This window comes from Sander vitreus, chromosome 4 (genome assembly GCF_031162955.1).
Source record: "Sander vitreus isolate 19-12246 chromosome 4, sanVit1, whole genome shotgun sequence".
NCBI classification, from domain to species: domain Eukaryota; kingdom Metazoa; phylum Chordata; class Actinopteri; order Perciformes; family Percidae; genus Sander; species Sander vitreus.
The window spans coordinates 25031050-25054808 of NC_135858.1; the positions used below are offsets into that span (position 1 = coordinate 25031050).

General features: G+C 39.6%; 1 protein-coding gene across 2 annotated transcripts in view; it reads right to left on the reverse strand.

The window, feature by feature from the left end:
* The window catches only part of igsf21a (immunoglobin superfamily, member 21a), a 218651-nt gene that overhangs the window by 136743 nt on the left and 58149 nt on the right, over positions 1-23759 (reverse strand). For both annotated transcript variants that reach the window (XM_078247520.1, XM_078247518.1), the window contains exon 2: positions 2776-2888. In XM_078247520.1, coding sequence (XP_078103646.1) covers positions 2776-2888 — 113 coding nt within the window. The remainder of the gene's footprint in view (positions 1-2775; positions 2889-23759) is intronic.

Here is a 23759-nt window from a genome sequence, read left to right on the forward strand (position 1 = left end):
CTAGCAGACAGGCCAGGGGTAAATTAGGGAAGTGTCTTAGGGCAGGCATAGGGAAGACACTAGTGTTGGTGAGAGAGAGGATCCCTGAAGAGTTATGTCGGGGAGGATGGAGGAGTTTGGTAATTGCCAGAGCAAACAGGAGAGCCGAGACAGTTTATCCAGTGATTACAATAAAGCAGAGTGCAGAGCTGCACTCACCAAACAAGCTACAGACACCTCTAGCTCCACCACCATCAGCGTGGTATACCTGGGCGCCCACTGGGAGACGTCCCATACGTATACTGTATTATCATCAGAGTGACAAATGAAAACAGGCATAGCATGGGATGAGCTTATGTGTAGGTCCCTGCGAGCGCCACCATGCTGACATTTTTCTCCCAAACAGACAGCACATAAGCCCCACCCTCTCAAATGATGCATCATTGCTATTTGGTGTATGCTATTAAAGTATAATGGACAGCTTGATGGCACTACATATCCATAGTGCTTAATACATGGCCTGTCAGTATTCACAACTCACTAAAAACATTAATGTGGCCTACATTGCAAAACCGTAGACACTTGAGAGGCTTTCCTTTATCTGCTCTTGAAGCGTTAGCTGCAGGGCTGTACAACATCCATTACAGAGGATCACTCTTACGCTCTTGCATTCACTCCCTGTCTCCATATGTGGTGCCATCTTGTGGAAAATTAAATGAGAGGCCCCCCTTACACACACCCTTACAGTCCACTCTGTGGCGATAACATTTCAACGGTCTCCTAAAAAAAATAACCTATTAATAAAAATAAACACAAAATGCTTTATAATAGAAATACTAGTACTGCAAGCAGTTATGACGGGGTTCAAGCCTCGTGGGCACGCGGTAGCGGTAGTCTGTGAAAACGGAACCCTAAGCGTGACGGCGGCGAGGCAAACATCAGGAAATATTGCAACGCGTGAGCTGCAAAGCTGTAGCAAATTGCAATTGCAAATTTGCCATTTACATTCATTGCGTTATAAGCCAAAACGCACCAACCTTGATTTTAGCACACCCTTGAAACCAAATTTGGTACAGAGCCGAAAAGTTGCATGGCAAACATGAATCCCAAGTTTTGCGGTGATAGCATCTACTGGAAATGTGTTTTTTGGGAGAATGTGGGTTAGTGTGGCTTGTACTGTAAGGTTTTCTACAATAATCAGATGTATCCTAAGTACATCTTAAGACATGCTTAATCTGACTGCAGTCCGGATGTGTTAAAAAATCCTCAAACAGAATACCTCAGGATCTAGCCGCACAAATGAGCACTTGCTGAAATATTCAGTTCATACAGCCCATGTCTGATTGGCCAAGCTTCGATTAGATACGAGGATTCCCCAGGTGAGTATCAACCCCAGTTCCATTCGAACAGGAGGTAAAATGAGAAGTCAACATTATTTAGTCAAATGAAAGGCAGAGATTAAAGAAACTTTGGCAGCCAAGTGTGGGTAATTGATTTATAATTTATCAACAGTTGTGCTGAGCAGTGGCCACTGCAGAGATCTGGCCAGTTTACAGTTACAACCTCTTTGCTTTCCTCATGGGAGCACTTAATATGGGCAGCTCTGTTCTCATCGTGAATATTTAAACTACAGCTATCAATAGACACCACAGAAATCTGACAGAATATAAGCAAAACAACGCTCTCCAATCCCTGCCTGATTAAATGAATTGTCACAGCAATGAAAGTGATCTATGATACTAAGGTGAATGTGTAAAGTGCCATAAATCTATTTTTGTCCTACCTTGAAAGGTCAGCATTCGCTAAGATGAGTCCAAAGACACAGTTTTATTTCACAATAATAAAAGTGAAAAAGCAGAAGCTACTCTAAAGACAGAGTTCCTGCCTAAGCAATAAACCGCCACTCGGTCATTAATGAAAGGTGTTTGAACACAGGGCGGAGGGTGAAACCAAGGTGAATGTTCTATCATGATGATCAAATACTGTTGAAATAAGTATCAAGTAAGATGCAGAAGTATTTTTGGCAGGATCTTTTTAAAATTCTCTTTTTCTCTTTTCTCCCACCATCGTGGTTCAATTACTAATTTGGTACTCAGAGATTTAGTATCGCACTTCACAATGTTGGAAGACACAGAAGAGACAATTTAAAAAATCAATGCCACACAGGCTGAGATATCTGACTGACTTTTGGTCCAGTATTGGTCAAGCTCCAGAAATGCTGGATCCTATATTACCCACAATGCAACTCGATAGCAACTTCCTCCTCGCAGCATCATTAGGGTTATTTTTCAGACTTTGGAAAGCTTCATCCAGAGCCAAAAATGCAGTACATACACAAACAAACATATCCAACTGTTTTTACAGGCTGAATAGTACTCCTCATGAGCAAATGGGACACAGTCAGTGGAGAGCTCCTCTAAGCCAAATCTATTGTTCAGGAAATCAGTACCTCACGTTCTAGTGTATTCTCATCATCAAAGCACCCCTTGCAAGTCATCTTTCTGTGTGCTGTTAACGTGTTTGTCATGGAAACCCATCAGCATGTTGGTTGTATCACAAGCACCATGAATGACAGAGCAAGAATGCATTTTGGCATTTTCAAGGCTCGGCTGATTTCAGACTCTACAGTTTGTCTGTACCAAAATGATACAAATCCAATCATCACTCAGCAACTTCACAAACAACTTGGTGAAGAGTCAGCCACTTTTACAAAGCAAATCTATATAGTGCTCAAAACGTATTTGGAGGGAGTGCTTAATGTCATTGAGTGTACACAGTGTAGACAGGTTTACTCACCCTGTACCAAACAATCTCTCGAAGCCTTCCGTCAGTTTTGAAGTTACACTTGAGAGTAACAGTCTCGCCCACAACAACGGGAGGCAGGGGCTCTATGGTAACAGTCAAATATCCTGGAAAAACAAAAATGTGGAAAGGAGTTTTATTGCAGTCATATACCATAAAACACTTTGCCTGAACAATAAACATGTTTTTTGATGTCCTGCTGAGGTAAATGTTGGACAACAGCAATGAAGTAGTCATGAATTTACAGAATATGAATCATTTTAAAAAGCTAAGATTGAATGAGTCCGAACTCTCTTGTGGAATAGTGCCATGATTCATCTTTATGCAATTACATAACAAGCACTTTCCCACATGGGGGTTATCTTATTACTGTAACTAGCACTTCAGTTGTATTTACTTAAGTGTGTAAAATCATTCACTGCATGACTTTTCATGATTTCTTTATCTGGTTTGGAAATAACAGTGCAACTATTTGTGTGTGTGTGTGTGTGTGTGTGTCAACAAACCTCTGAGAGAAGCAAAGGTATTTGAATGACATCACGATTCAAACAATTGCTTTGAAGAATTTGTCATTCATCGTCAGTAAATATAAATAACATAATGAGAAATGTCAGAAACAACAACATAGAAGTGTTGATTTAATAATGAAAATGTATTTTAAAGGATAATGCGGCCATTGATTTTGACAAGGGTAACTCAGTCATTATCTCTATAACATATTTTTCTTATTTTTAGAACACAGAAAATTAACTAATTAAAGGAGACTTTTATATTTTTAAACATGGACCCTATTTTCCCATGTTTCTAAGTTACTAATGGGGACAACAACTTTTTAAATTGGTCCAGTATTGAGCGAGAGCCCTGCAGCTAATAGCCGTGAACTGGGCTGCAGTGTAGTCCCTCGGGGCAATTATGTGCCATCAATGTCAACGAACGTTAAAAGTCTTTGTTGTTTCCACTGACAGGCTCAGATTGTTATTAGAAGTGTCTGACTACTATGGAAAGATGGAGAAGTCTTGCTCTAAAAAGTCATGAGAGGTGACTTGTTGGCAGAAGAGAGCAGTGGAAATGTTGGTGACAGTTGGAGAGAGGAGTGCTAGGGGAGAGGTTGTTGTGTTGGAGTACATTAGGCGTAGCTAAATGTTATCTAAAAGATTTGTAATTGCGCTATTTCTAAATTGTGTCAACAAAATGTTGAGCTACACTTCAAGCATTTTTCAAACACTTTAACCTTTGGATACAGACAGGCGAAAGTCGTTGTGGCTAGTTGTGCTATCTACAATTGGATCCTAACACACCGGTCCATACACTGCGCCTTGCAGACCATCGGGAAAAAATGCTGTACCAAGAGTGGAGAGCTGCAGACAGGGCGGGGCAAGCTAATGCTATTAGTTAAAGTTACAGTGTTGACCTGGTATCAGTAAGTTACACACGAAAGCATGGCTGGATATCGTCAACATCTCCATCTTTCCATAATGTAGTCGGACACTTATAATAATGATCTGAGCCTGTCAGTTGCTAAAACAGCATTTTTAGTGGACGTACATTGACAGTCGCTATTGTCCTGTGTGATTACATTGCAGCCTGTTTCACGGCTGTCGGCTGCAAAGCTCTTGCTCAATACTGGACCAATTTCAAAAATAGTTGACCGCATTAGTCACTTAGACACTAAAACATGGAGAAATAAGTTCCAAGCTGAAAAATATTAAAAGTGAAAACGTTCCCCTTAAATGCCGTGCAGTAGCCTACACTGCCTGGAGCCTACCTATTGTCAAAGAATTGAAATTATGTATATTTTTTCATTAAAAAAGGAACTCAGGCTTTTGTGTTAACAGGCATAAACAGACAACAGTGACACACATTAACAAATTACACACATACACTCGCCAAAAAATAAATAAAGTAAAGGAAGTTCTTTAGTTCCACTATAACTATACACAAGGTGATGATTTGCATAATGGGTGGATACAAAGGGAATTACCTGGTGATAATGACAAGGTGTGGGAAAATAAATGCATCCACAAATTGGAAGGGGGCAATTAGATGAAGACTGTATGGAGGACAGATTCAGAATCTGAGAGAAGGTATTACATATCCTAACTTGTGGGGGAAGGCAATATAGTGTCAAAAAATTAATCTATAATTACTAAAATATATCTAGTTTACAAAGAAGTGTAAAGGGCATCTCTTTATATGCTACCATGAGTGAGCCAGCGAGGGTGCATGAGCTGACTTCCATAGACAGACAACAACCCTCTTCCCAACATCATAGCTGTTTCAACACATTGATTATTTAATTAGGGAACTGGATCTTGTAAAACAGATGAATATCACAGTAGAAATATAAAAGAAAATAAATAATTCTCGGAAAAAGCACTCACAGCATGCATCCTCACTGTCATGCAATAAGGGTCTCTCTAGCTCTGCAACCCGTTGCACTGTATCGAAAATTCCTAAGCAAAGTTCCGAAGCACTGACACCCAAAGTGCACCCTCTGCTCGAGTGCTGTGTTTGTTTGTTTATTTCCCCAACGTTTTATTTCAAATTTTATTTAATCAAATATATTTTTTCTTATTGATGGCTTGCAGTGTAGGCACACAGAGTTGGATGACTTTGACAAAAGTCTGGCTGAGTGTGGCTGAACAACAATATAATTTGGAATAGCAGGCAACCGTGACAATCGTTACCATTTAGCGGACAGTATGACGGGCTGTTAGGCACTTTATTTAGAATAACCATGCATATACAGTACATGTAATGTTCCTCTCACATCCACATATAAAACCAAACTCATTCACATAACATACTGAAAATCACACACACATACAAGTGAAATGCTTTTACATACACAACTTAAAGGCTCTTATGAAAGCTTTTGAAAAGCTTTCACACATACTAGCAAAATGCTTTCATATAGTGTTGTGAAAACCTTTAATATAAACTATTGAAATCGTTCACAGTTGCTATTGACAAATATTGTGTAATTTTGTATGAAAGCAATTTTAGATTTCATTAATACGGAAGGCATTGCAGTTGAACCAGAAGGTGGTTGAGAAAAGAAAGCACATTTTGTTAATACCCCAATTTTGTAATTGGTTTTATTTATTCCTGGTTTATTTAAAGTGTTATTGTTTAGCGTTTATGCTCCAAGTGAAAAGGTGTTTAAGTTCATTAGTTATATCTATTTTAAGCATGTAAAAATAGCTAACAATGAGAGGATTGGTTGTTCTTAGGTGATGTAGTTCACTTGGAATTAGCATTAACAAAACAAAACACAATACAGTCAAATACAAATACAGTCATATCAATAATTAAAAAACTACTGTTATATGATATGTTGGGCACATCGCCCAGCTCTTAGTCACTCAACTGGTGCAAGACCACAGAAATATGTCCAACCACCTGTTATGTTTCAAAGAGACAAAAGACTGTCTCGACAAACCCACTATATGCATGTCACAATGCATACTGACAGTTTTCTTTTAAATGACATTCACTGTTTAGAGCAGGCACATGGACTTTAAAAGTAATCAAAATGAAAGAAAGTCAGGTTGCACTTCATGTAAGCCATAAAATAGGTTGATAAAGTTCAAAATGTTTCCCCTTGACAGGTAGTGATACAACCCCGAGTGAGCATCCGCCTGCAGTGTTCAGATCCTCAATGTAGCAGGTTGATTGGTCGCTATGTTTTTAATCACACTCACTCTCTCTGGACCAATCAGGAAGTAACTGCATGCGATAAAGGCAGGGGGTTTGCCCTCTTGACACTCTTTGTTGCCGGAGCCACATTTCCACTCTGGGTACTTTCGCGTCCGCGGCGCAGTCACGGTAGTTCGACAGGTAATGCAGTGTTGCTAATTTGTTTGTTACCTATAGGCCTTGTTTGTGTTAGGATGGGCGTTACAACGTGCATTGTCTTTTGCAGTGTCTCCCGGTCACAAACCCGACTATTCCTGTAACGGAACCGGGTTGAGTTTTGCTGCTGGTAGGTTGGGCAAATCTTTTCTCCTCTCGGATATTCTCCTGACTGAGTGTTTAAGTAATCGGCCATTCTATTGTAGGCTCTGTGTAGCTGTACTATCGGCACTATTGGTGGTGTATTGGTGCCAAGCTCCCTGACGGGGTTGTAAACTGCTTGCGCTGGTATCTGCACTAGCCCCTCCCTTCCCTGCCACGCTGCTGTTTTGTCTCAACCGACTTCTGTTTCAACCAAGCTTCTCCTCACAACGCGTAACTCCTTTGGCGCCATTTTGATGCCAACAAGCACTCACCCCCCGTTAGCGTTCCATTGACTGCCATTCATTTTGACGTCACTTTGACAGCGAATAACTTTACATCTGAAGCGTTTAAAGACTTTATTTGTCTATTGTTTATTTCTAAAGAAACATGACAATGTATAAAAGGCTCCATTACCTTGTACCTCACATTATGGCTCCGTAGCAGACGTTTTTGTAAAAATAGGCTAACGATTGTGTCATAACCACGCGACTTACTGTCGCATAGTAGAGGAATTACCGTATAGTATAGGAGAAGCTCGCAGGCAGTTTCGACTTATATTAGCTGTTTAAGTTTAATTACTAATGTTAACTAGCATTTTAGTTAGCAATAATTAGCCTGTGTCCATGTTATCTCCTTACATATACCTACGCTCTCCGTCTCTGCAATATTTGGAATGATTGAGATTTCTCTTGGCACAGCTACCAGAAGACTTACAACTTTCAGACAGGTTGCTCATGTCACATCTACGTCGTCTCTCTCAGTTGCGGCTGCGCAGTAACGCTCGGCGCTCACCGGAAAAGTGCTTCTAATGGCCTTCACTGGTCTCCGTCCAGAGCAACGAGATCTGTTGGTCCATTCTTATATACTGTCTATGGTTGGTCCATTCTATATACAGTCTATGGTTTCAATGGGCTGTAGATGAGCTCACTCCAGGCTTTGAACGCCTCCACGTGCCTTTCAGCACCAGGATCTGTTGCCCAACTGGGTGTCCTACAAGGCTGTATTAGATTGAGTGATTGTGACATGGACGATAGCTTTGCCTTTCTTTGGCCTGCCCGTGCTTATTAATATGTGTGTGGAGATTGGGGTCTATGTTTATGGGTTTCTTTGTTAAATTAGGATTAAGTTGATTTTTGGTTAATTTCTATTTCTTTTGTTTAAGTTGTGATAAAGACTCATTTCGGTTGACACTTTATGATTTATCTGTTGTTAATCTTGGTTATTTTTGTTTGGCTCTAGGCAGCTAGGATTAAATGATTTTTGGTTCCTTTCTATTTCTTTTGTTTAAGTTGTGATAAAGACATTCATTTCTGTTGAAAACTTTATGGTTTATTTGTTGTTAATCTTTGGTTATTTTTGTTTGGCTGTAGGCAGCTATTAAGTCACCTTCGGCTGCCTAAATTTGCCTTTGATTGAAGATGTTTTTCATTTATTTTTGGTTTATTGATTTATTCTCCCCCCAAAAAATGTAATGTTCTTTCTCCCACAGTTGCTGAGTGCCGAAGGTGTCGGTGTCCCCGGTGGTGGTGTCTCCCTCCTGTGTGCTGTGTTTCCCCCTTTGGTTTATTTTGAGTTTTTCACCACTGTGTGTGTGAGAGTGTTCACGTGTGATTGGGGTGATCCTTCCCTGAGATCCCACACCCCTTGACCCTGTCCCTCCACTGGTAAGGCCTCAGCACTTATCTCCCCTATTTCAGTGTGTATGGTATTTTAATGGTATTTTATACTTGATGTTTTTTAGTAATTGTATAAATAAAATTATTGTCTTTAACGGAACTACGTCTCTGGCTTCGTGCATAAGTCGAACCTGTGTGCTTTCTGTATTTTGGTAGTTTAACTATCGAGCTAGTCAAATCCTATTCTCGGGGTGAAATTCCCCGGGTGGTGTTGCCGGTGTTTTCCTTGGGTCTGGGCGTTGAGCGGGCCAAAAAGGCGCTCAACACCAAAAAGTCCCACTCGCCACATTAAGTACAAATACCACACTGTAAGAAATACACTGTTACAAGTAAAAGTCCTGCACTAAAAGTGTTACTTAGGTAAAAGTATGTAAGTATAATCAGGAATGTACTTAAAGTATTGAAAGGAAAGGTATTCGATGCTTAAAAATTCCCCCTGTGACAGTTATAGCACATATATAATTAAATTATTACTCATGCATTAATTTGAAGCATGATTTTACTGCTGTATATGTACTTAGTTACATTCCAGCACTGCTTTTTACCATGAGTCATCAACATAATAGGTAAAGTGAGAAAACATGCCAAATTGCATGAAAGAAAATGTCAAAGTTCAAGTGGTATTGGCCCCAATGTTCTTTCATAAAAAGAGCCTTCTAAATTAGTAACTCACTCCCATATTCAGTCATTCAGTCACTGTTAGGGCGTTTGGCCGTTTGTGTCCAGAAAAGTGTCTAGAAAATATCTGACATCACGCTGAAACAGGATTTTTTTAGTCGCCTCTCTGCAATACTGCTGAAATGTGCATGTTTCGTCCTTGTTAGGTTACAGCGAGAACATTGTATAGAGACTTTTTGTCCTTTGACCTTCTACATAAGAATCTATATGGCTACATAGTTTTCAGAACACTACACATGGGATGATGGATCTAAAATGCTAGATCAGGTGAGCAGATTTCCAGAATTACCTGGGTTTACATAATATTTAGGACAGTGTCAGAGAGAATTAGACTTTACTGAATAATTCAAAAGTATACATAGCAAACGGCATGTACAGCAAATGAAAAAGTGCATATAGAGAACTTCTCATTTTAGAAAATGACTACACACACATACAGCTGTGGATTTGTGTGGCACAGCAAATTACAAGCAGAGCAGAGATGAATAATCACCACCAAAGAAAATACATTACACAGCAGAAAATCAGTGTCACTTGCCTTTAGAAAATAAGGCCCAGACGTGCGCATTTTAACGTACACCTTTTGTTTTAAATGGCCAAACACGCACCAAAAGTTTATGAGGCACGTTAAAATGCTTTGACACGCCCACTTCGACCTTGTTTAGATTTTGGAGCGTCAAATGAGAGAACCCAGCGGCCAAAGCGGCTTTTTCTGCAGCTGATCTACATGGAGAGAGTTACTGTACTGGTGTGATCAGAATCTAAATTTGTATTCATTAATTTATATTCAGGCGCCTTACTACCAACAACTGTTGTACGCTCTCACTGCACGTCCACCTCTGTCTTGCTGTCTGAGGTCAGTGTTCACTGTTAATCGATGAAACTGGCCACACCAGGCATGAGTACAGGATGTTAATGATCAGAGGATGTTAAAAATCCTGTGAATCACGCTCATACTGTAATTCTGCTGCGGCGTTGTGTCTTCACACCATTGCAAAATATCACGGCACCTGAGAGTCCAAAGGTTTCTTTAGAAAGCCCAATAATAAGTGTGTGTTATAAGCTTATAAACGAGTTAAAAAAAAAGGAGGGATTTATGCGGTGAAGGATGAAGGACAAGCAAGTATACATTAGCGTACATATTTACAATGTTTTTAGTGGCCTCTCCTGTCACTGCAGAAAAAAAACAAATCTGTTTTGTGATGAAAAGTGACTGCAGGTTCGGTGCCTCTGGTCAGACATTCACAATCTAGCCTATAAGCTTGTGCTTTAGCCTATATTTATTATTAAAAAGTGAAAACATATGAATGCAAATTAAATATATGTATCTTAATATCATAAAAAAATTCAAATGACCGGTAATAATGGGCTAGAGATTATGATGGGAGTCTTATGACGCTGTCCGTCATAGGGCAAAGTCTAATGCAACCACTGATAGGGTGGGAGGCAAAACATTTGCCTGAATATCGATTTTTCTAAAATACTGCTGGTTCTGTTGTGTTGTCACTTCAAATCTAATGCCTGAAGTGCGCCATAGGAGCATCAATTGAAGAGTAACAAATTAGTTGGTGAATTATCGCTTTTAGTGCGTTTGAGCTTATACAGTTCAGGGTATCTGCATTGGCAGACACAGGTCAGAATGACTCTCGTGTCAGTGCACCTAGATTTGCTTATTAAAAAGGATCTTAATTTAATCAGCAGGTTGAAGAGATCTTCTCTCTAGAGTCAAATTGAATGAATAAACCTTTCCAGAGACTGCATGTCATTAACACAGAGCTGATGCTCTTGGAGAAAATCCTAACCACTTACTACCAACCCACAAGAGGAGCAGCATGGCTTTGTCTCAGTGTGAGTTTTCCAGAGGCATGACTATTTTGCTCATGGGATTCATTCACTTTCTGTAATAAAACATCTAAAAGCAAAAATTCTATCAGGTAGGGGACCCTGGGACAAGTCTCATCGGATGGGGGTCTGTGGTCTACTTTATGTCAGTTTAGGGGTCCTTGATGTAACAAAGTTTGAGAACCACTGCGTCAGATCCTTACAAAAAAGAATTAAACATAACATATCAAGTAATTGCTTGGTGATCTCCTTGTGTGTTTGCAGGGATTAATTGTGAACAGTTCATTGACTATGTGGCACAGAGAAAAATAAAGCATAGCCAATGACAGAAAAATTCTCCGAAGCATGAGGGGAGGGATGAGGAATTTTTAAAAGAGCAAATTACATGGGTTATGCACTCGTGCCAGGGAAGTTCACATTTCAAATAATCCCTACAAGAAACTGGAACAGTTGCAGGCTGCACATAGCAAGAGATGAGGGCATAATTCCCACGCAATTCAATATCCATCGAATGCCATCCAAATGACTTCATAAATTAGACACATTTTATTTGCCAATTCTCTGTTGAAAGTGTTCCAATGGAGCAATATCTCTTGGTTAGCTTGATGCCCTTGTTAAAACAAAGGCTAATATGGGCCATGTTCGCACAGCAAAAACGCCATTGTTAATTCAACTCTGAGGCGTAGAAATCAACACTGTGCAAGTGTTTGTGCAAGTCATCGCCCATCGGCGATAATTCAACACTTGTGATAATTTAGACAGCTGAGTGGACACACAAGTCTCCAATCAGCCCTTATCAACTCAAAATCATGAAGAATAAACATGTCATCCGTGCAGGCCAGCAGGTCATCAGTTACTTCAACCAACAGAGATGCTTCCATTATTACATATAAAACGGCACAAATCGTATGTTGTTTATCTCAATCTACCACATTGTTATGATTCCAACATGTTAACATTTTGATTGCAATGGAAAAAAACAAGACTGTTGCTTGTTTTACTCTTCATTTTGCAAGCTCTACTAAAACAAAACCATTAAAGTTAGTCAGATAGCGTTAATCTGCTATGTTGTACAGACTGTATGAACGCTGGGCACGTCACTGTACAGCTTTTATTTTACTTCAATGTGTGAAACAAAATATTTAAACAGTCAGAGGGGAACTGATTCCCTTTCAGTGGAAAGAGCAATCTATGAATTATGAAGCAGACAGTTTCTTTTAGTTTTGTTTGAATGTTTGTTTGAAATGGGATGTAAGACAGAGTGCAAAACAATTTCTCCCAAAATGTGTTGGAATTCCCAATATGCACCTTATGTGTAAATTGTTTAAAGCAACACTAAAGAACGTTTCCTGCTTCGGTCCCCCTACAGGTTGGAAGCGGAATTGTCCATTACATTACATTATCCAAGTTTGCCAGATCGGGTAGCAGATCTGTAGTTCAAATGAACTGGACAATGTAATGTAATGGACAATTTCGCTTACAACCTGTAGGGGGGACCGAAGCGGGAAAAGTTCTGTAGTGTTGCTTTAATGCATGACACGTTGAGCCTTTAAAGGAAATGTGACCTAGTTGTCAGGATGGATATATCCAGTGAGCTCTAACAAGTTATGTCTGGCACCATGAACACCTTCAGTTTAAACTCAACAGACAGAGAGACTTGCGTCCTGTTTTCAGGCTAGCGCTGCACAATATCGACTTGTGTTATGAGCTCTGCATTCGAAGGGGCTCACAGCCACCTACCCATAAGTTTGTTCTTCATGAATCAGGCGCTATGCCCTAGGTAGAACTAACAGCTTGTGTCACAAATAGCTCCAATTACTGTGGGGAGAGATGAAGATTTAAAACTTCCCTGATCAAAGGAAAATGTTCAGAGAAATCAACTGATTTAAAGGGAAATACTTCATTATCAGGGATTATGAGGGTAAGCATATGGTTCAGCCAAAAATCCTTGAAAGAAATGTACTTGTCTTGAAACGTAAATCCATTTGGCCATGAAGCAGAATACTTGTATATCGTTGTGCGAGTATATAAGCTAGTGTGGAGTGGCCAGAGAGTGCATGGCATTTAATTGGCTCATATTAGCTGCTTGTAGAGGCAGACAAGGCCTCCGGCTTGTCTTAATCCATCAGAGGCGCTGTTGGAACAACATCTAATGAGGGCTGCAAACTATGCTTTCTCCCATTAATAACAGCAATTTGCCAAGATGCAATGAGAAAACAAAACAACACAGCCGATGATGGACCGGCCCAAAATGTGCCTGTTATTGTGGCCTGTGATTTATGGCTATGGTCTACCTTTGCTTAGATGTCAGTGCAACTAAATGTATGAGAGAAATGGATGGCTGAGTTTCTCAGCTCTCTTCCTCATCTGTGCCTCTAAGCAGTGTGAATAAACAGCTGATCTGTCCAAAAGACATTTATGCATTATCACTTTCACAGTATATGTGAAAAATAAGCTTTTCAATAAGTGATAGCAAGGACACAGGACATAGTACCTGAACCATGTTCACAATAACAGAGACATGACACCATGGCTCCGGTGTAACACTGCAGTATTTCTGTTCGAAACTGTCTTCCCCCGAAAAATGCTCTGAGAGATTGTTTTTTCAAGCAGCATATACAACTTATATTTACGTTTCGAGTGGCGACGCCCTCTAGTGGCCGTAGTTGTTATGATAGGACAAACAAAGACAGGACTTTCAACCGGGAGAGCGGGGTTCGAGTCACATTTGAAAACAAACGTTTTCTCAGCAAGTTTTTTTAACTTAACGAACGTCACGTTCAGCATCACGTGCGTAACCTTCAGGAAATTAAGTAACGTCTGATTTTAACCCAAACCACAATCTTTTTCTCAACCTAAGTAGTTGTTGTGCCTAAACGTAAACAAACTGCAACCGTTAAAGACATTCCCTGGTTTAGATATGAGGTCTAATTCCCTCCACCGCTAAGGGTGCTATTTTATGACGCACTCCTGTGAGTTGTATTAAAGGGTAGGAACAAACGACCCATATCGTCGTATGGTTTGGAGGACTTGTTCTGTTCATGTCTTAGCAAAACAAAGAATTTTGGCACTGTTTACAACATCCTTAATTAAACACATGTAATTTGCCTGGTATAAAAATGTTTGTCCACTACTGTATGGAGGTCCAGCAATGTGGACACATGTGGTAATCAATACATTCTGCTAATAACAGCATTGCTAAAGCCAGGTGACTATATTGAAGGCAAGAGCTTAAGGCAAGTGAGCGAGTGATGTGCTATTAATTGTCAGTGATCTGGAGGGCCCATCTGAAACATTTTAAAGTCTGGAGCCTAAGGCAAACAGGGGTATAGATTAAGGAAATTGAACATGTTATATGTCATATTCAAACTATTCTTAATAAAACAATATTCACTAAGTGAGGAACTTAGTGGCTTTTAAAGCTCTTGAAGAGCTAGACAGTTATCATAGAAGTACTTGTACTGCCTCATCCTTTTATATTTTAGAACATGAATAAAAGTGAATACAATATATAAGTTATAGGTTAAAGAATAATAGGATAATGGGAGCAAAAAAGTGTCTTCTGAAATTCCTGATTTATGGTCCAATCACCAGGTTTGGTTAAATGGTGTAAAGAATGTTGAACAGTAACAATAGCAGGTTGCTGAACTATAGCACTAGGTTCTTGTGGATTTACAGAAGGTGTACAAACCTTTGTACTTTTATATGTTATATAATATGATGTAAATCACACCTTTATTTTAAAGTAAAATCCATCTGTTTTCCAACCTTTGGCCTTATTTTTGTCCTTCATTATTTTCATTTTAAAGTTTTGCTTCATCACTGAGATGTGTCCATGTACCATCTCTGGTAGTCAGAGCTTACAAGCAGAGTGCTCCGAGCAGGCACAAAAGCGATTTGTTTGACAGCTTATGTTGCCTTATTGGTCTCTGTTGTAAAGCTGTATCTACCTTTGTTGCATCCCCACATCTCACAAATGTCATGGTGCTCTAACCACAAATGATGGCCGAAATAACCAGAACAGGGGAGTAAAGATGTCCTATTAAAGTAACTATTCTTAGATGAATTCCTACCAGGAGGCAACATGCACAGAATAAATCACTCCAAATGATCTGATCTATTCTTGGTCACTTTAAAAGTATGAAAGGGGACCTATTATGCTTTTTCTTATTTTCTGTCATATATATATATATATATATATATATATATATAAATAAAATAAATAATACAATGTCAGATGTCCATATTAAACGTGGCCAAAGCTTCAAATAATGTGTTTAATATATGAGAAAATAATCCCTGTAAGCAAACCTTAGATTTCAGACTCTTCTGAACTGTCCACCTCCAAATGTTTTTTCTACTCTCAGCTCAGGCTTAGGTCAACCTGTGCCAGATTTCTTTGTATACTGTAGTCATCTGCTCCAGGCATGTTACTGCAGTGTTTACATTACATACACTGTTACATGTAGCTACATGCTAACGTCAGGGAAACCTGTAAACTTGATTGCAGATGTTAATTTCTCCACAATTTCGGATCACATTCCTGCTGGAACATGTTTGAGTGAGTAGTTTTTGGTTTAGAAGCCTTTATTCATGATTTTTCATGGTAGGAAGTGCTGCTACATACGTTACCACCATCCCCGGCTGCATTGACAGATGGTACAAAGATGGCAAGAGCACAGATGTGGAAGAACCCAGAAACGTTGACCAATCAGAGCAGACTGGGCTTTTTCGGGAGGGGGGCTAAAAAAGGCAGGTGCTTCAACAGTGTCCCAGACAGAGGGTGAGTAGAGCAGCAGACATGGGCAGTATGAGAAAAATAAAGTTTTTGAACATTACAGAATGTAAACATGTACTAATAGAAACACAAAATGCAAGTATGAACCTGAAAATAAGTAAATTCCTCTTTAAAACAATGAAGAGTTATTATTATGACTGTATAATCTTCAGCAAACAGCAGTGTTGAAAGTCACAGTGGATGAATGAACATTGCCGGTTCAACAAAGTCAACACATCTCAGGTAGTGATTTGTAACTGTACATGGAAGCTGAGCTAAGGAAGCATTACGCGGAAGGAGAATCTGGATGACTGCTTGTTGATTTATTCTGGCCTACAATCCACGACTGTGGAGAAGGTCTTTTTTTGTAAACAGAAAGCTGGTAGCTGATGGGTTTTCAATCAGAGTGATTTACTGTTTAATGACATGCTTCAGCTTCAAGAGTGTCCGTTGTAATCCACTGCCATCCCACAAGCCCATACAGCTACAGTGGATAGCAATCACGTGGAACCCTATCAGTGGGTGTTCACTCAGAAGGGCTTTAGGCATGAGGAATTATCATGTCATTTGTGAGACAAATTGAAACCAGGGAGGAAATGCAGCCAGCCTTCCCACATGGAGTTAGTCAGATGCAGTGTTTTGTTTGTCATTTCTGCAGTTAGCTGGCAAACTAGAAAGCAATGAATCTTTGAACCCCAGGCATGCAAACAGGTCAGGGGTAAAAAAGATGAGAATGATATCCCCGACCCTCTAGGAGGGGTCTGGGGGTATGCTCCCCCGAAAGAAAATGTACATTTTAAAGTTAAACGCATCAATCTGGTGCACTTTGAGAGCAAAATTAAGAGGCTAGATCTATGTAGAATATGTGTTCTTGTAAACTTTTTAACCATGAACACATTTTGGTATACCATACATTTGAGTCATGAAAAGAAATTAAACAAACGGTATTACCTGTGTTGAACTACTTACTGTTCTATTTATTACCGGTAGGCTAGAGGACAGGGTATCAACTTGACAAATAAAAAATGACAATAATGTATTCTGTTCCAACTCTCCCTACATCAAAAGGACAAGCTTGCATGCTAAATTTGGACATTTAATTTTATAAATACTTGTTACATATAGAGCATCCAATCTGTGCATTTAATATTAATTTTGTGAAACAAGGACATGAAGCACTCATTCTTTGAAAAGTACACAACAGGTGTCAGTGAAATTCTCATTCTGAAGGAAAGCATTTCATTCTCACGTTATTGAACCGTTCTGTGAGACAGCAAAGGCAAGATGATCTGTAGCTTAAGTCAAAAGCATCACTTAAACCTAACAAACATCCATTAGACATCATTTTTAATCTCAGTCTATTGATCCAAAGTGCAGCAGACCAAATAAATTAACAGCTATTAAAGCAACACTATGTAACTTTTCCCGCTTCGGTCCCCCTCCAGTTTGTTTCATTGGAACTACAGCTCGCGCAAAAAGTTACATAGTGTTGCTTTAAAGCAACACTAAAGAACTTTTCCCGCTTCGGCCCCCCTACAGGTTGGAAGCGGAATTATCCATTACATTACATTGTCCAGTTCATTCGAACTACAGATCCGCTACCCGATCTGGCAAACTTGCATAATGTAATGTAATGGACAATTCCTTTTCAAACCTGTAGGGGGACTGAAGTGGTGTTGCTTTAAATGAAAATAGTTTCTACTAGATGATACCTGACAGATCATATGGTGAAAATAAATTACAAATATACTTTACTTGGGCAAAAGAGTAATCCAGTTCACTGTCTGAAGTTAAACAGACAACTTGTCATGGTGGACAATAAGATATATTATTTTCTAACTCTCCCTTCCTCCCTTTTGACAAATTTTGCACCCTGATTTTTGACATTTAATGTTCCTGGGCTTTGAGAAGAGCAGCTCTAATGCCCTCGACCCAGTGATGGAGACCCTTAGTCAGGCAGCCAGCTGCTCTCCTTGCAGCCTGTTAAGGCGCAATGTGCACATGGAGCACACTGTCAGTACTCATATTTTCAATAAGAAGATTAACGTTATGTGGTTTGTCATGTAAGTTAGTTAACGTTTAGTGTAATGAGGGGAGGCCAAACCCCGTTCATCCCACACTGCAAAAACACAAACACTGGTGAAAAATCGGTATAGCTTCCCTTTAACGTAAGCTAACGTAATTTAACTAGATATAACATAATTACAAATGTTATACATCGTTTGGCATGACAAGCTGGAGAGGAGACTGTCAGCTAATGTTAGCTAACACGCAACTTATGAATCCTGTTCAAAACAGGGAAACAAGCCTTTTTCCACCCCAACTCAATATATTGAAAGACACTTTTAGAAGATACAAGGTTTCAGTTGAACAGCAGCCACATAAGGCTTTTGTGATAAAGACAGAGGATGACCACTGCTGCAGCATGCAAGTGGCCCACGGGGAGTTGGAGTACCAGACCTTCCATGGCCACACCATCAGGAAAGATGACACAAACAGCCATGTCTGGTGTAGATTATCCAACTGGGAGCTTGTATGTACAGGGATAAATGTGCCATTAGCTTGTGTATTTCCTCTGGAGATTTGTAAAGCCTGATATAATCAGTGTGGGGAGTTTACCATGCATGCATTTATTCACATTCCAGGAGTGTATATGACAAACAGAAAAAACGTAGGTAACATTAAAAAAAGACCAATGCAGCACTTTTTTTCAGCACCCGCACTAAACACGTCCTGTCCGCAGACTACTGCATTTTATCACTGAGCTAGGATTACAAAAAGCATATTTGATGCTGTCAGAATATGTGGAAATTATGTGGCCTTGAGATGCCAGCAAAGGCACTAAAACATAAAACTCACAGGGTGAGAGCAAAGCACTGTAAAAATAATGAACGAAGCTTCCGGGTCTGAAAAGTAAAGCCAATGGAGAAGTGCCTTAAACCTGCATTTTATCTCATTTCCAGCAGGGGGAGACTCTAATGGTTACAAAAAGATGTCCGTTTCTATAGAAGTCTAAGGGAAAATTACCCTATATCTCACTTGATTTGTTACCTCAGTAAACATTTTCATTACAAGTTCATGGTCTCTTATGGTATTGCTAAATTTAGCTTAGCAATGTGTATCCATGGCACTGTGTACATTAAAATAGCCATGAACTTGTTTTTGGGTGTTGTCCATGTTTTTGTCTTAATCTTTGACCATTTCACTGTCTTTTCACTTCATCAAAATTGATTGGAACATTTTGGTCGCCTAAAAATTTCTTGTTCTGCATTATCCAACCAAGCTAGCTAGCTAGCGTTAGCTGGTAACTTAAGGGAAGGTTTTCTGTGTACTGCAATACATGCAGATGAATGGCAGCAGTACCCGGAGGTCTGCCTTTACCCGCCGGTAAATCTCCACTAGACGACTCGTTTCAGAAGGGTTGAAAATCGGCAACTTTCCCACTTTGGCGTTTAGCTTAGCCATGGTACGCCATTGCAACCATAAACCACTATGGCTTGGCCATGTCATCCTCCCCAGTTCCACCCCTTTGTCAAAGATGGCAATGGCCATATTGCTTCAAAACGGCAGTCCGCAAACCAATGGATGATTGTCACTGCTGCAACGTCCACTATTTTAATAGTCTATGATTGACAGGTATAATTACAGTGGATGAAAAAATAAGAATTTAAAAAGGATAAATATGGTTTTTGACATGACAGCCAACTGAAATGAGACCTGACCAGATTCTTGATTCAAGAATCGAGAACTGTTAAAAATTTGTACTTTATTTAAAAACATTAACCTCATTGTATAATGATGATGTATAATAAGGCAATGATGCTGTAAAATGGGGCTGAAGTTATGCTGTACTCTAACTTAAATCTCCCTCTGCTTAGCTAAAGAGATTAATTATAATGACATATCTGGTAAATTTTATGAGAATTGAGCTAAATGTATGACATGTCTGTAGAATAAAAATGCCTTCAGTTCTTATGGAGAATATTGCAAACCTGTATTATTCTCGCTATGTGAATCCATCTGCCTTTTAGCTTCATTATTGCAGCTGGAAATGATTTGTTATCATTGTTCTGTAGCTGCCAATCTCAATAATTGAGGGAAAAAAATCAACCAATTTCTGCTCACGGAGGGCTGTATCCCTGCTTTTTGAAAAAAGCTGCACTCAAAATGTCATGCATCTACAAGTAAATTGTAAATGGTCTGCATTTATATAGCGCCTTTCTACCTAACCAGACAAAGCACTTTACAATTTGCCTCTCATTCTCACACACACACACATTTATACACCAACGGTGGCGGAGCTGCAATGCAAGGCGCTGGCCTGCCCATTGGGAGCAACTTGGGGTGTCTTGCTCAAGGACACTTCGACATGCAGACAGGAGGAGCAGGGGATTGAACAGACGACGCGCTCTACCTCCTGAGCCACAGTATTAGTATGAGAAAGATATTTGCCGTAAAAATGTGTTCAGACACGATAAGAAGTTTTTATAACAAGTTTCCGACCTCATCTTCTGTGCCCCTTTATGGCCTTAGAGTAACACTTTTTGGAAATGCAAATGATGTACTCATGAAGACTATAGTGTCAGCCATTGTCTGCCTATCCCACTGTCAGTAAAGTCCAGGAACTGATGTTCCTTCCAACAAAAAGAGTGGGCTGGCCACCAGAGCACGACTCAGCACTCTGCAGTGAACAAAAAACGGTTTATCTGAAGAATACTTTCATGTCACGAACCTTTAACATAGGAGATTATTGATGGTGCACACAGCACAGTGAGCAAACAGAGCCTTCTGGCACAGTGCTGCAGGCTGACACACCAAGGTGTCGATCTGTACAAGCTTTCAAAAACAAGGACCAGTCAGCGGGGTATATATAGGAGGTAATGAGGTAAATGTGGATTGTTTAGCTGATGGTGCAGTTGTTTGTCCATGAAATGTTTGGTTTTGTAACATTTCTGAAATTACTGACTGTTCTCTTGAATTTGGAAGGCCAAATGCAGGGGCGATTCACTGTGTGTTTGGTGATATGAATTTTACTGGAATATAAACAAACTTGGAGTAGTGGAAAATCACACATTTTTATATAAACAGCTAATTGAATTATAGAGAACAACATTTGACCAGAATGTAACTGGTAATTGGTAAAGGAAATTTACTTATAATGTTATATCCAGCACATGTGAAGTAAGTAAATCAGCTGCAGGCATAAACAGAAGTGTTTATTTTGCCTAAACAATTAAGTGGACACCTGCAGTGGAAACAGAAAATATGTTCCCAAATCCTGCCTCAACCCCTCAAAAAGATAATTTTTCGAATAGGCTAGCATTGTATGATTCTATTCATTATCCTTTATTCCTATTTCCATCCCCTGGTACAAAGCAACACATTCTCATGAACGGGTCCATATGATATCATACAAAAATGTATCTTAACTTTTCGTGGCTTTTTTACCGAATGGTTCATGAGAACAGGCTGTACAAAGAGTTTGTGTGTTTTACATGAAGTAAACACATTTAGAGCTGAGCGGAAGTCACAGTCCAATTTTTTGTGACACACACACACACACACACTCAAACACACACAGGCATACAAAGACATGATAAAAGATGGCCAGATACACTGGTGGATCAATAAAAGATACAGGCCGTTCTCATGAACAATTCAAACTTTCACCCAGGAAACGCATGTTCATTCCCCGGGAGTGTTTTAATCCAAACCACCATCTTTCTCCTTTTTTCCTAAATTTAACTAGTCGTTTTGTTACCTAAACTTAACTGTCGCCGCCGGATGACGTTCACTTTTTGTCGGTGAAACTCAACTGCCACGGCCCCAGAAAGGGCCGTCATCTCGCGGCGCTCTGTAGCCGGCTACCAGCAGTGTTGGGAAGGATACTTTCAAAACGTATTCCGTTACAGAGTACAGAATACATGCCCAAAAATGTCATTTGTAACGTATTCCGTTACATTACTCAATCTGAGTAACGTATTCTGAATACTTGGATTACTTCCACATTGAATTGCATTTTATAAGTAGGAATGCGGCCATCACATACAGCTTACTAAACAGGCCTATTTCTGGTGTGTTCTTCTATTCCAACTGGCTGAATGTGTACCTAAACAAGCAGATAGATTTTTGTATTTGTAGTCCTGAACTGCATACTACAAAAATCTAACCACAGTCTAAGCTACCATGAGCTAATTTTAGCTAACGTTAGCGAACATGTCAAACGGGGCTAGTCTTTCAAGGGCTCTGGGGATAGTAAATCAGCATGTAGGAGAATGTAAAGTCGCACGTCAACTATAAAATAGCAAGGTGACCAGTAAAACTACAGCAGACGACTACCCTTGGCTAAAAATAACTTACTTTAAGATGCTTCTTCAGGTTGGAGGTGGAGTAATTTGGACGCTGAAAGGAAGTTGGTTGCTGGCAAGCAGAAGTTGCACTGCAGTGCACAGTTATATTTCGTTCTCTCTTCTCTTTCTTTAATGTGAAATGCTGTTTGAATTTCCAAGATAGAAACGCATTCCTGCCCTGGCTCTGTTGTGCCGGTTCCGGCTCCATCTCCATCTTTACCTCCATCAGTGATCACGCAAATAGCTAATTTTTTAGTTTTCATATTGGGGCTTCTGGGAAATGCATGGAGTTGCAAGAGTGAATAAACCCGTGAAACAGAAGTATTGTCATGTAATCCATTGATTTCAACAATTTAACTGTATTCTAAATACCAACTATTTAAATTGTAACTGTAAAAGAATACAGTTACTCATAATTTGTATTCTGAATACGTAACGCCGGTACATGTATTCTGTTTCTCCCCAACACTGGCTAACAGTAACCTATTGTAGGCTAAACTGAACTAGCAACTGCCGCTGATACGAGCAACAGCTCACAGAGCTCTGTAGCCGGCTTCACGTGACCAGCCGGCAGTACGATATCATACAAGTTGGTGTGCATACATTTATGTACTGTGGTGGATTTTCTTAGGCCGATTTGTTGGATCGAAGAATCTTCAGGGAGACCAGATGGTGTAATAATAACATCTTTATTCAATCAAGAGACCCTGAGTATTTTCTACAGAAAATGACCTTCTTTCAGCATTTGTTCCTTTTACACAGCCCTCATTGGACATCCCAGTAACCAATATCGCCATATAAGGTCACTCAAACTCCTCATGCTCTTCCAATCACTATCTAAGCAGTTGTTGGAGTGACTCTTGGACATAACTCTGAATGGACGCTCAACACTGCATGTAGGCAGAAAAAACAGGGTTGAGACAGAAAAGTTGACACAGAAAAATACACAGGAAACATACTGTATGTTAAACATATTAAGTTAAAGTACTAGATTAAAATAGGAGTGTAAGAGATAAAACAAAAGCCATACAGTACGATATCATATGAACCTGTTCATATGATATCGTACTGCGTTGAAAGATAACTAGTTGTTGAAAAGTTTTAAAATATGCAAGCCATGACTAGGCTACATAAAACTGTAACATAAAAAAAATCATAAAAAAAAAATCTTGAATCAGTATCAGCGCCTGTACAAACAATCTACAAAATCATCTGAGGGTTGTCCTGAAAGCTGCTCGCAGTTTGTCTGTATTTTTCCATTACTTAGTAATAAATACAACAAACAAATCTCGAGCTCAGAGGAATGAAATGTCACAGAGCCTTGGAAATATATATTCCAATCTGTTTTTAATAAGGTAAACAGGACCTGGGTGCCATATTAATAAAGGCCTCAAAGAAGTCATGATGATGTTACCAAGGTAGCAAGTTGTCCCGGTAACCCAGAGACAGACTAGGGTATCAATCACTGTTTGTGGATTCAATCTGTAGACCCCTGCATCACCACAGGTCATGAGCAATGGCAGGAAACGAGGGAGGAGACGGGGGTAGTGTGGAGAAATGGCCATTTTGAATGTCAAGCGGGAAGATTTGAGGAACGCATCCAGCATGCGAGGAACATAAACTGCAGAGTCAATTTATAATAGCAGAATTGCTGCA